The sequence below is a fragment of the Cetorhinus maximus genome, chromosome 18, assembly GCF_964194155.1.
Source record: "Cetorhinus maximus chromosome 18, sCetMax3.hap1.1, whole genome shotgun sequence".
Classification (NCBI taxonomy): domain Eukaryota; kingdom Metazoa; phylum Chordata; class Chondrichthyes; order Lamniformes; family Cetorhinidae; genus Cetorhinus; species Cetorhinus maximus.
The window spans coordinates 36,008,779-36,022,345 of record NC_135896.1 but is presented as its reverse complement, the minus strand read 5'-3'; the positions used below and the strand labels follow the sequence as shown (position 1 = coordinate 36,022,345).

General features: G+C 43.8%; 1 protein-coding gene across 12 annotated transcripts in view; it reads left to right on the top strand.

Moving 5' to 3' along the window:
- The window catches only part of LOC144693065 (ena/VASP-like protein), a 329,238-nt gene that overhangs the window by 278,920 nt on the left and 36,751 nt on the right, over positions 1 to 13,567 (top strand). For all 12 annotated transcript variants that reach the window (XM_078562400.1, XM_078562402.1, XM_078562397.1 and 9 more), the window contains 2 exons: positions 34 to 272; positions 11,368 to 11,507. In XM_078562400.1, coding sequence (XP_078418526.1) covers positions 34 to 272; positions 11,368 to 11,507 — 379 coding nt within the window. The remainder of the gene's footprint in view (positions 1 to 33; positions 273 to 11,367; positions 11,508 to 13,567) is intronic.

Sequence of the window (13,567 nt, the reverse complement as noted above, 5' to 3'; positions counted from 1 at the left end):
CTGTACTTAAATTTATTTTAACTTTTATTTCAGTTCCCTCTGCTCCTCCTGGAGGACCCCCAACGCAACCTACATGTCCCCCGCCACCTCCTGCTGGTGGTCCCCCACCACCTCCACCGCCACCAGGGCCTCCACCAGCGCCTGGAGGTGGACCACCTCCTCCTCCTCCATTGCCAGCTTGTGGAAGCCCTGGAGCTAGAGGGGATGATGGACCTTCTGCTTCAGGTCTAGCAGCAGCACTCGCTGGAGCCAAACTGAGGAAAACTAGCCGGGTAGGAGTCATACTTTTCTTTTAAACACTTTTGCACCATGTAAAACTATGAGAACATTTTTTTATGAATGGGTGATGCAGTCACATCATGATCTGCGAAAATGACTTTGTGGTGCATTTTTTGTGACAGTGTAGTGCCAAAAAGTACACTAGACACTTGCACCGAGATCAACAATCACCTCTCCTCCCCACAGGGCAAATCTTAGTGACCATTTTAACATTTTCACTGAATGTTGATATTAAATTCTTATTGAAGCTACATCTGACACTTTATGCTGACTTTTGGTTGCTATATTACAAGACAGATGTAGAGTTATTGGAGTGAATGCTGAGATAGGGTATATGAACAGTGGTTTTCTGCTCGAAACATTACTATAATATGATATATTATGATATTAATATACGTGTTTATATTTATTACAATTTTTGTGCTTTGAAGGATTTGATCTTGCTTTATCATCCTGCAATAAAAAACAGACAAATAACCCTCTAGTCTGTAATTGACTGGATGTTGCAAATGAAATGCCTATTATACATAGGCTGTTCCTGTTTGGATGAAATAATTATGAGGTGATAAAATTGCATTTACTTGGTTTTCTTTTGTTAATGGATAATGATATCTTTGGGCCAGATTTTTGCAGAGTCAGGAAGGTTTATTGGACTTTTAAAAATGGCAGGTAGGACCCAGATGCAGACGTCCAGCCCCCATTTCCAACAGATCCAATTTTTGCTGGCGAGCAAAGGGGGTGGGGTGTTCGCACAGGAGGGGAACCTGAACTCAACAGTGCCATTTGAACTTAGTGCTGAGTTTAGACAGACCTAATTTTGGCTGTTACGAGGATCTTACCCGCAGTATGGGAATCACAAATTGATGGAATAGAAGTAAATGCTGTTGAAGGGAAGATAAAATATGTTTACATATCATCATCTGAAGTGTTTAAATCCCCTGCTCTTTAGATATGGAAAAAAAATAGGCTGAACTGTAGGTGAGTGTTTTAAAAAAAAACCCTCTGCTAACTGCTTTGGTTGACAGGCCATCTGGTGTATGTTAGAAAAAGACATTACCATCCAGTCATGCAGTTTCAATAGAGGTCTGTGTTGACATTTCCCTAAGGGGTATTATTATGTCATTTTGAATGCTTGGTTGAGTTTCAAAAGCTACAATTCTCTCAGCATGGAGTTCTGAGTTCACAGTTTGATTGACAATTTAAATAGGCTATTAAAAGATTAAGCTGTCTTTGATGTGAGGTCTGAATAGAAGTTTATTTTTTAAGAAATTATCCACTTGAGATTTAAAAGCTTTGGATTGGTTTCATGAATGGGTGCTTTTTCACTATCAAGTATGTATGAGTAAGAGCTGTACGATTGTCAAAAGTTTATTTTTTTCGTCTCTACATGGCTCCTGAGGTCTGTCCACGGTAGATACTGGGTGAGTGGCTAGTGGGGTGACATGAGGGCTATGAGGGGACAGGCCACTGGGTGGAGGCATGAGTTGGCATTGTGGTGGCATGGGAGCAATGAGAAGGGTATGGGGGGGTGGGGAGATGAGGGGGTTTGAGGGTGAGGACTTGGGGGCCTAATAGCTTCTAAAGCAACTGGGGCAAAGCCCCAGAGAACCGAGGCAAGTCTTCTAACCAGCCTGTCATGGCACTTTCCCGTTTCCCTAGCCGCCTACGATCTTCCACGGTCAGCAGGCCTGGCCTTACCCCTGCCACCACCTGCACGGAGCGAAAATTGGGTCTAATAGGGCCCTGTAAAGCAAAGTGGGTCTGCCAGGTCGGGAAATTTCGAAATAGCAAAAATCTGGCTCTTTGAGTTGCAAATTGATTGCAATGCCATTTAGCCTCTTAGAAAGGGGAACTTGTCAATACTGTTCAATCAATTCAAAATTTCTGTGTCAGTTAGTGACTAAAAGTTTGAATTTACATTGTCACAAATGCTGGACTTTACAGGACGGTTATGTTTTAAAATGTCCCCATTAACTTTAGGTGAAACAGAATGTTCTGAATAGGGGTGGGGGAGGGTGGGTGGCGGTGAATTACAGATAAACACCTCCGTTCGGAGACAGGCCTATGTAGTCCAGTGGCCATGGGGAAAATAACTCAAGCAGAAACCCATTGAAGTTTTGGGTGTCAGATTTAACACCTTTACTCAGTATCTAGACAGGGGAGACAAAGAAGCTCCTGTTGTGGGGAAACAGGTGGCCTGTTTTGTGCCAGGTGGCCTGTTTTGTGCTACTGGTCAAGCATGAAGCTGGTGAGAGTTCTGTTTCTGTTCAGAAGATAGAGAACAGAACAGACAGGGCTTTTGGAAAGTTAAGGAATGGAGAGATTCCTAGGTGTGCCTTGTCGGTGATAATTGGACCTGGAAAACTCGGGCTGAGCGGAACGAATGTCAAAGGACACTGGAAGTTTTGACCTGCATGGCAGTGAGAAGTGAGCCTGATGAAGAGCTGCGAGGGTTTAGGGGACTGTTCCTTTAATGTTACATATCTGCCAAATATGAGGTGTTGCGTAAAAGTTTTTTGGAAAACATGTTTCAGTTTTGTTAGTTGGTTAATGCAAAAGTACCTTTTCTTTAGTTTGATATGTTAGTCTAAGTAGCATTTCATCTATGTTGACTTTAGTTTGTTTGTTACAGTAAAGGTCATAAAACGTGAAATATTGTCCAGTTCTTTCTGCTGGTCACTGGGAAACTCAACTCTCTTGCAAGTTATAAGTCTTTGGGAAGATCGTAACAACATGGTGTCTACAAATCATGGCAGCAAGCTGGTAAACCAATTGACAGATCTTGTCTGCCAGGCATCAGTCATAGAGATTTCTCCCTTTGCATATACAGCAAATGTAGGGAAATTACAGAGCTTGTGACAGATCTGATGACACAACCGATTTATGTCAGCTTTGTGTAAACAAGAATAGAACATTTTTAAAAATAATTATCAAACTGAAATCATTGACTTTGTGTAGAAAGAAATTCTGGTCGGGATTTTCTGTGTCTGCTGGTGTTGGGCATATTCAGTGGCATGAGCAGACAATATGGCAAGAAGGCCAAAAATCAGTTTCACAACATCGCAAAACCAGTTTGCGATTGTCCACTCAGCCCGTCGACGGACCGCGTTCCCCACCATCAGACATCGGGAACCTCATTGTAATACATCAGAATATCATTATAAGGCCAGCCTGCCGGACTCTGGAGGCTGGAGGAAGAGGTAAGGCTGGAGGAAGGAATCAGGAGGGGGGGGGTGGGGGGGGGGGGGGTGCTAAGGGTGGCGGAAGAAGTAAAGGTGTCTCTGAGGGAGTCAGGAAGGGGGAGGGACTAATCGGGGAGGGGTGGAAGTCTGTGGGGGTGGGGTACTAAGCGGGAAGAAGAGTTTCGGCGGGATGTCCAGGTGAAAGTCCAAGGGAGGGGTCTGATGGGCCCATACTGCCTCCTGAGAAGCTAACCAAGGGTATGTGTGGTATGAGGGAATGGCGAGAGTGACCGAGGACAGATTGAGGTGGTAGAGTGGGAGCATGAGGGTTCAATGGTAGCGGTAGAAGGGACGGCAAGTGTGGTTGGTGGGGACTCAGAGGCAGACATGGACCCTGGGGGTGGGAAGGAGGAGGTGGGCGAGGTGAATGTGGATGGGGATGGGATTTTCGGGAAGGAAGGAAACGTGCACGTTCACCTGAACATTCCCGGAGGAAAAGGGTTGTGGCTGGTTGGCAACGGAGGGAAGGTGGAAAATGATGCCAGCAGGGTCAACTGTGATGGGGGAAAGGAAATGGGTGACTGGGGGAGGGGAAAAGACGGGGGAGTGCATGAGAAACCTAATCCAGACCGTGCTGTCCAAATCGAAAGTGAAACAACAGTCATGGTGGGCGAGATCAGGTGCTGCATGGAAGTGTAATCATTGGGTTAGCAGAGGTGCAGGTCAGCTCAGATGGACAACTGAAAGCAAACCCGAGCAGGCAGCATTCAAAATGCTCAGGATATTGAGGTGAGTACGATACATGAAGGATCTGCAAGCGTGGGAGAGTGCTTGCACGTGATGTTCTCATGCCTTCTGCTGACTCTCCAGGATTAGTTGGAAGGCCAAATCTAGAGGCTCATCCTCTGAATCGGACCAGACAAATGCCTGATCCCCAGCTGTCCTCCGAGTGCCAGGGAGTTCGCACGAGCTTGCCACCTGCTGCTGCGGACATGTGTCCATGATGTTAGCACATTGTGAACCTGAGCTTGCTCTAGGTCTAGGTTCCACTGAGGTGTGTGTCTCTGCACTGGTGCAGGGCGTTGATAAGTGTTTTGATGGATCTTCCAGGCTGCTTATTTCCAGCTCTTCAATGAGGAGGTTTCCTCTTGACTGGAGGTGAGGACGTGGATGGAGCTGAGGGACTGGCTGGCTGAGGGTGTTAGTTGCTTGGCAGAACTCCATGTGAAATGAAGTAGAGATAAGAAGTGCATGGCAGCAGAGTCAAAAGCAGGAGAGAGAACACTCATATTTGCATTGAGAGAGGGATGATGTGGTGCAGGATCCTTACGAGGGTGTTTGCCGCCGACCTCACTGTCACCCCAGGCACAGTCCATGTCCTCACCAGTCAGTGCGATAGCACACTCCTCAAAATGAGTGAGGGGCCTAATATGGGCCACTCCATGCCCCGTTCTGGGACCTCTCCCTGTTGCTGTAAGCAGGCTTTTCCTGCATGAAAACAGATGGAGAGTGTGTGAGCAGGACAAGTGGCACTGCGTGGAATGTTTGTGTGGTGAGCGGTGCCATGGACAGGATGTGGACATGAGCTCAAGGGGGTATGAGCTTGATGGAGATGTGAGGGTGTGTTTGAGAGTTAGTGGTGTTGTCCCTTAAGGGGTGAGATCCCTGTGGATGTGATGGGTTTGTGAGTGTATGAGTTGAGAGTGATGAAAAGAGTGAATTACCTTGGTGGAATGAATGAGACCATTTATCCTGTAGTGGCACTGGGTGGCTGTCATCTTTTGCAGGGCATTGGCGCTGACCACTGCTGCCAACACCTCCCAAGCCGGATTAGTGAGGTTGCTGCCCATCCTGCGGCCAGAGCAGGGGTAGAGAACATCAGAGTGGGCCTCAACTGCGTCCAAAAGGTGTTCGAGGGATGCAGCATTGAACCTGGGAGCTGCAGTCTTTTTGCCTTTCGGGGCTATGTCTTCTTTGCAGCAGTCGTGGTGTGTGCATGGCTGGACTTTAAATATGGTGCCCGGAGTGATGAAGCAGCGAGGTGATGGCATGGCGGACGAATAAGAGCCCGCCCCCCATGGAAACGGTGTGTTTCCCGGGAATGCATAATTAATGTAGCGGGTTAGGGACAATACAGCGTGAAAAGCTGCCATTGCATATTGTTTTACCCACCCGCTACCATACTTAATGCAAATCTGGGATGATTCTGCCCTCTGATTCTGGTTTAAATCAGAAATTAAATCCAAGATCTTTAGTGGAATAACTGTTGACATTTTGTAATGTAGGATCTTTGTAATGTTCTATATAATGTGCTACGAAAGAAGCTTGTGGTTTTAACAGTACAGTGTTACAGTATATCTGAATAATGATAATTCAGGCTAACCAGATAAAGGGAAACAGGTGTTAAAATTCAAATTTGGCAGATGTTTAATATGGGTAGATAAACTGCCCATTCACCATGACCAATTATTCTTTCCACTGAAGTCAATGGAAGGGAAAATTAGAAAAGATGTGTAACAAACACTAGTTTGTTCCACTAGTGACAATATTATGCCACTCACCACCTAGCACCCCCTAGCCCCCCATCCCCATGGCTGAAACTCTTTCGAGTTATCAACAGTCACAGATTGCAACTCTTTCGAGTACAATCACAGTTCTTGGTTTCCGGGAGTGGGACATGAACCCACAACCCTCTGATTCAAAGGCGAGGGTGCTATGAACTGAGCCACAGCTGACACCTCATCCCCATGGCTGAAACTCTTTCGAGTTATCAACAGTCACAGATTGCAACTCTTTCGAGTACAATCACAGTTCTTGGTTTCCGGGAGTGGGACATGAACCCACATCCCTCTGATTCAAAGGCGAGGGTGCTATGAACTGAGCCACAGCTGACACCTCAATCCCCATGGCTGAAACTCTTTCGAGTTATCAATAGTCACAGATTGCAACTCTTTCGAGTACAATCACAGTTCTTGGTTTCCGGAAGTGGGACATGAACCCACAACCCTCTGATTCAAAGGCGAGGGTGCTATGAACTGAGCCACAGCTGACACCTCAATCCCCATGGCTGAAGTCAGACTTCACCTGTAGTGGTGTTAATTGCATACGTATTTAAGAGGATTCAGGTTGTTGGCAATTTTGTCAATCAATTTCACCAAACAGAAAATAGCCCCTTGGTGTTGAGAGCAATATGCTGTCAATACAACCGTGCCACATATTCTGGTCTGGATTTAAAATGCTCACAAACACTTGCCATTAGTGAGCTAAAACTACCATTTAATCCATCACTAGGCATGATTCCACTTAGCTCACAGAACTCTGCATGTTGTGATGTTTGAAACCCATATCTTTTCACCAACACTAAGCCACATCTGAGTTATGTTTGATTATAACTGACTGACTTGATGCAAAATGCTTTCTTTTTTATTAATTTCATAGTAATTCTGACATAAAACCATTATCATGCATTATCATGGAAAAGTAATTATTTTTCATCCAGATGGCTGCCTTATTCTGTGGGCAATTTTTTTAATATTCTTTTACAGGATGTGGGCATCGCTGGCTAGGCCAGCATTTTTACTGTTCATCCCTAATTGTCATTGAGAAGGTGGTGGTGAGCCGCCTTCTTGAACTGCAGCAGTCCATTTGGTGTAGGTACACCCACAATGCTGTTGGGAAGGGAGCTCCAGGATTTTGACCCAGCGACAGTGAAGGAACAGCGATATAGTTTCAAGTCAGGATGGTGTGTGACTTGGAGGAAAACTTGCAGGTGGTGGTTTTCCCATGTACCTGCTGCCCTCGTCTTTCTAGGTGGTAGAGGTCATGGGTTTGGAAGGTTTTGTCAAAGGAGCCTTGGTGAATTGCTGCCGTGCATCTTGTAGATGGTACACACTGCTGCCACTGTGTGACGATGGTGGAGGGAGTGGATGTTGGAGATGGTGGATGGGGTGCCAATCAAGCAGACTGCTTTATCCTGGATGGTGTCAAGCTCCTTGAGTGTTGTTGGAACTCATCCTGGCAAGTGGAGAGTATTCCATCACACTCCTGACTTGTTCCTTGTAGATGGTTGTCAGGCTTTGGGGAGTTAGGAGGTGAGTTATTCTCTGCAGAATTCCTAGCCTCTCACCTGCCCTTGTAGCCACATTATTTATATCGCTGGTAAGTCATGTTTCTGATTAACAGTAACCCCTAGGATGTTGATAGTGGGGGATTCAGCGATGGTAATGCCATTGGATGTCAAGAGGAGATGGTTAGATTCTCTTGTTGGAGATGGACATTGCCAATGCCAATGTTATGTGTTAAAGCTCTTTGCGTTACATTGTATTACTGAAAGGACATGGGTACAAATTGGAATTGCAACATCACTGTGAAATATTATCCTAAAAATTTGACCATGCAGCACCTGTATTTCAGTTGCAATATGACCTCCTAAGCGTCCAGATTCCAATATATGCCTCCAGACCCAAGCACATTGCAAGCCTGAAGTGCACCATCCAAATTATTGATGTAGGCAAAAAATTCAAATACAGAGTCTATGCCTAAACCAGCACTAGTTCCTTTGCATAGTCAAATAAAGAGCCTAATGCCTGTTTGCAGTGGTTTTGTCGAGGTTCATCCCAAGCAGCTCCATAATGCAGGATTCTGCGCTCTACGATCTGTTCCAAGGGATGCACACCGAGATAAATATTAACTGTTGCTGGAAGACCATCGATGCAGTGAAAGATGTTCTTTGGTCTGCCCGAAACTTGCTGGTCTTCAGTGCTAAAAGCTGTCCACAAATGTTACAGACTGACACATTCAGCGGTCCAGGACTACATACTGAGGGATGCACTAAAGGCTCAATGGGGAAAGGCCACTGCCTAAGGCCCTCCCATCATAGGATACTAAGGGACTGGAAACTATGTAAAACTCCTCGGGCTGTGTGTTTGACATGGAATGAATATTATAAATATAACCTGTAATTGTAAAGTGTAGTGAGGCACCTCAGAGTGCCCCATAGTGTATTGAAGGAACCCAGTCCATTTTGCGCTTTAGGTAAAGTTCAAATTTAACATTGCACAATGTACCTTTACAAATTTTATGAATGAAGTATATTTTTGAGAAAAAATATCACAACCCATGACCTAAAACCCCTTCTCCTAGTCAACACTTCTACCGTCCCAACCTCCTGCCTCCATCAACATCCCTCCCCCCCACCCCATAATCCTGCAAAATCATGGCCTCTGCCAGACCAGGCAAGGACGGGAGATTTTCTTTCATGAAGGACATTGTTACGATCCCCATGGGAATCTGTAAACCCAAAGAACGAAATCTACCAAACTACTAAACTAAAATGAAGAAACTTACCGAACAAGATTTCACTTTTTGTAACTTTTACTTTAACACAAATCAGAATTAATGTAAATTAAATATGAATTAACAGACAAACGGTAATTCACCCGAAAAGGTGAATTTCACTTTAAATAGTTGATACAACAAAGATGCACCTCATAAAATTTCAAGCATTTGCATCACTGGCCGCACGAGTATAACACAACGTTCAATCTCTCTTTCTTTCTAACTAGAACTCCGGTAGGTAGGATCACTTACTTTCCCACTCAATGGGCAGAATTTTGCCCTTGATGGTCAGGCAGGCCCCGCCACCATTTTAAGTGGGTGGGCCAATTAAGGCCCGCCCAGCGGGCCGCCCGACAGGAAGCACTATGCGTTTCCTGTGCGGGGGGGGGAGGGATTCCCAACTGTTAGAATGCGCCCTTTCGCGCATGCACGCAAAAGAGCGCACATCTCCCTGAGACTAAGTGCTGCCTCAGGGAGAGCGCTGACAGTGTTTGAAACTTTAAAAATAGAAAAATAAAATTATTAACATGTCTCCCTCATGTGACAATGTCACACTAAATGGGACATGTTAGTAAATATCACAAAAACTTTATTAAACTTTTTTGAAACAGACATGAAACCTCATCCCGCCGGTGGATGAGGTTTCATGTTTTTTCAGAAGCCCGTCGGGGCTCCTGGCCTGCCCGCCAGCCTTAAGGTTGGACGGGCAGGGTCTTTAATTGGTTTAACTACCCGGTCAGTGACCTCAATTGGCCATTGACAGGTTGGTGGGCAGACAGCTGATCGCGCTGCCCGCCTTCCTGAATATTTAAATGGGGCGGGATGATGTTGGGTGCCCCCGACATCATCCCGCGTCTTTTTTGCATCGGTGAGTGGGCTCCGCCCCCAACTCGCCAACGGAAAAATTCTGCCCAATGGATTTGGTCCTCAAGTCCCCTACCACAGCAGCTCCACTCTATCCTAGTTCGCCAGAGATGGTGCCAAATGGCACACTCCTGCAGAACCTCCTCAGCTAAGTTCATGACAGTCTTGATGGCACTGATTCACCAAAGTGTCCTTTATCTGATCTCTTTAATATACCCCGTTAAACAGTCAGGTTGGCTCTGGAAGAACTGAAATAGCAGCAGTAGAATTAACCAAATTCACAATCCCTGCTCTAAGCCTGTCTTCAGCTTTCTGTCCTTTTTAACTGTATTACACACATAGCTCTTTGTAAATGTATCATCTCTGTTCTCTCCCCCGCTACAGAATTGAAACCACATGGCCTCCCTATTTTACCTTTCTTCCTGCGGGTACTGCTTCCAAGAGACAACAGGTCACATGGACCAGTATTTCTTATTATCCAAAAATTACAATTGATCCCTTTATAAGTGATACAAACTCTTAAACGTCCTTTTTAAACATTTTTTAAAACAATTACTGATTCCCCAAATATTCCAAGATAATTACAAATTTTCCTTCCTGTTACTGCTTTAGTAGGTCAAAGGCCATCACAACATTAGTGAATCAAATAGATTTTTATGACAATCCAGTCATTTCATTATCATCATTACTGAGGTTAGCTTTTTAATCCAGATGTATTAATTAATTGAATTTAAACTCAATTGTACACTCCTAACAGTTTTGATTGTCCCTTTTGTTCTTGACTATAGTTATCCTGACTATACTATCTGCAATTTTTATAATGCTGCTCCCTACACCCAAGTCTAGGTTGCTTATTAAATTGCAAAGAGAAAATAACCCAAAGCAAATCTTTCAGGAATTCCCACTGCAAACCACCTCCCAGGCTGAAAAACATCCATCCACCATCACCCTTTGATTCCTGCCACCGAGGCAATTTTGTATCCACACCACCTTTTTCCCCTTAATTTCATGGGCTTCCATCTTCTCAATGAGCTCCTTATGTGGCATTTTATTGCCTTCCAAAAGTCCTCATATACATCTACTGCACCAGTTTTATCAACCTTCTCTGTTACTTTATCAAAGAATTGAATCAAGATAATCAGACACAATTTGCCTATAACATATCCATGCTAGAAGTCCTTGATTAACTCATGCCTTTCCAAATTAAAATGTATTTTGATGATGGTTTCCAGTAACTTCCCTATCACTGATGTTAGGCTGACTGCCCTGTAGTTTCCTTGTTTATTCCTCTCCTTTTATTGAATAGTGGTACATAGAATTAACAATCCTGCAGCCCTCCAGCAGCCTCTCTTGTATCTGTATCTTATGTTGAAAGTACCTGTGCAATTAAAAGATTGATTTATTTTTGGTAAACTTCTTACCCAGTAAAAAAATATTGTAGACCTTGGAATTATAACACGTCGGGTGCTGGACAGAGTTTACATTTGCAGCTCTGTAAATATGATTTCAAGCTCTTGTCACCTAAAAGAAAGGTGCAAATCTATATTAACATGGTAACTATTAAAATTAAAATCTTAATTTTATTACTTTGTATTTCAAGAGAATATGATTTGGTAAATTGAACAGTTAATACTAAATATGTACAGTAAATGCAGATTGTTCCAAAATCTTAATCGTTGTTCTTTATTTCTAAACTTCTCTGCAGCCTGAAGAAGGTTCAGGAAGTTCAAGTCCTGGGGGAGCTTCGAAGAGTGAAGCCAATCGAAACAGCTGTGGGGCAGCAGCAACTGGGGGAGGGGGAGGAGGAGGACTGATGGATGAAATGAATAAACTGCTGGCAAAACGGTATGTGCTAAACTAAGCCCTAAACATGCTATGAACTTGACAATTTAAGAATTTACATATATTGCAGTAAAATATCATATGGTCCATCATGCCATGAAAGGGGATCCTGCTGGAATTAATTTGCTCAAAAAATGTTGGCCAGTGTTAGGAGATATTTAAATACCTGCTATTTATAATGTATAAGATACAGGTAAAATACAATATGACTTGGAGTGAAGACCGTGCATGAAACACTGAATTTCCAAGGATAAATAGAAGATTAAAATAAAATTGGTTTTAAACAAGTTATGAGAAATATAAAAAGTGTGGAAATATAGCAAAAAGGGAGATTAGGATACTTGAGAAGGAGAATGAAATCAGGTTGACAATTAACATGAAGAAAACTAGTAGGTATGTTTACAAGCACACATGAAAGCAAAGGAGCCAAAGAAGATAAGGACCAATTAAAGATGGAGAGAACCATCTTGTTGTGAAAGTAATGAGATAATAGAGATGTTGTTTTACTGTATAAGTTGAAAGTAGGACTTTAGAAGGGTGTGAATTAATAACTAATGAAGATCACAATTCAAAAGGAAACTGTATGATTGGATGGCAACCCACTCCGTGACCCTTAATTGGCTGAGACTTTAAAAATTGAGGTGGACACGTTAGGAACAAGCACGTGATGTCAGAATGCGGAACCGGCCCTGATATCAGGTTCCCAAACCTGGAATGGAAATCCCACCCGTAAATGGATATTTTTCAGTTTGACAGGAGTAACAGCGTGTCCCAGAGATCTGTGGTGGGGCATAAAAATGAGTTGAACACAAGCACAGGAAGAACAAAATCAAGATTTTGTCTTGCACTCATCAGGACAATCGCAAGAATACCAATGTCAGAGGAAGCAACAACTTTATACTGTATGAGAGGATAGTGCTGATTGGTTGGCAAGTGGACTCTGATTGGTAGAGGCATTGCCATGGAGAATGCACCAGTTAGTGGTGACTGACAGTTAACTGTCGGCATTGTTTGACATTTTAAACCCGGCAGCTTGACTCTGATTGGTCAAGGCATTGCCCTGAGGAATGGACCAGCGAGTGGCTAACACTTATTATTGTTTAGCTGAAACAGGCGCAACGTGTGTACATGTTCCATCTGTCTGCAAAGAACAGGGCCCTGTGTATGAATATATGTAGCTTCCGGTACATGCAAATGCACTACACTGCAGGCCCAATTGACAATCTTAAATTGGTTGTCAACATAATGTTTAGCACACTAAGGATTATTTAGCAAATGTTGTCCAATCGCGGAATCACATCTAATGTTGGACACTGTGTTTTGAGTTTTGAAAGCATAGGCTGGTTGGGTATGGTCTGCACCTTGCCTGTTGCAAACAGCGGAAGGGACATACTGTTTGATACAATCCGCCAGTCTTTGGGACATACGGCCTACATATTGGCACTGAAACTCATATACTACATTACTCATTTGTGTGAAGGCAGAACGACTTTTTGGCTTGACAGCAACATCCTGTTAGTGGCAAATACCACTCATGTTGCTACTGCATAGTAGCAGTGTGAAACAGCTAGTTTCCCCTGTTGCTCAAATTTTGGAGATACCTTGCCCTTCCAGGGTAATCTGAGGTAGACTGGGCACTTAGGCCTGTTCATGAGCTTGTGCGATATACAGCGAGAAATGATGTGATCAGGGTAGCCATTATCCCGCAGGATGTCTTTGATGCGCCCTATTTCAGCATCAAGCTTGCATGGTGAGCAAATGGCTTGCGCCCTATTTACAAGGTTGCCAATAAGGCCAATCTAATAGTGTGTGGAACTGTAAGAATTCCAACTCCTATATTGACCAGTGAAGGTAGGCTTGTGGTAGACTCTGGTAGAGAACTATCTGGCAGATTTCTCAACTAATACATCAAGGAAAGGGAGTTCATTTGACTGCTCCATTTCAAAGGTGAATTTGAGTGCAGCATGGAACCCATTAAGACATGCAAGGAAATTATTACATGCTGCTATGGATATAAATATAGCAAATGTAACATCCACAAATCAGAGATACGCGAGGGGTAG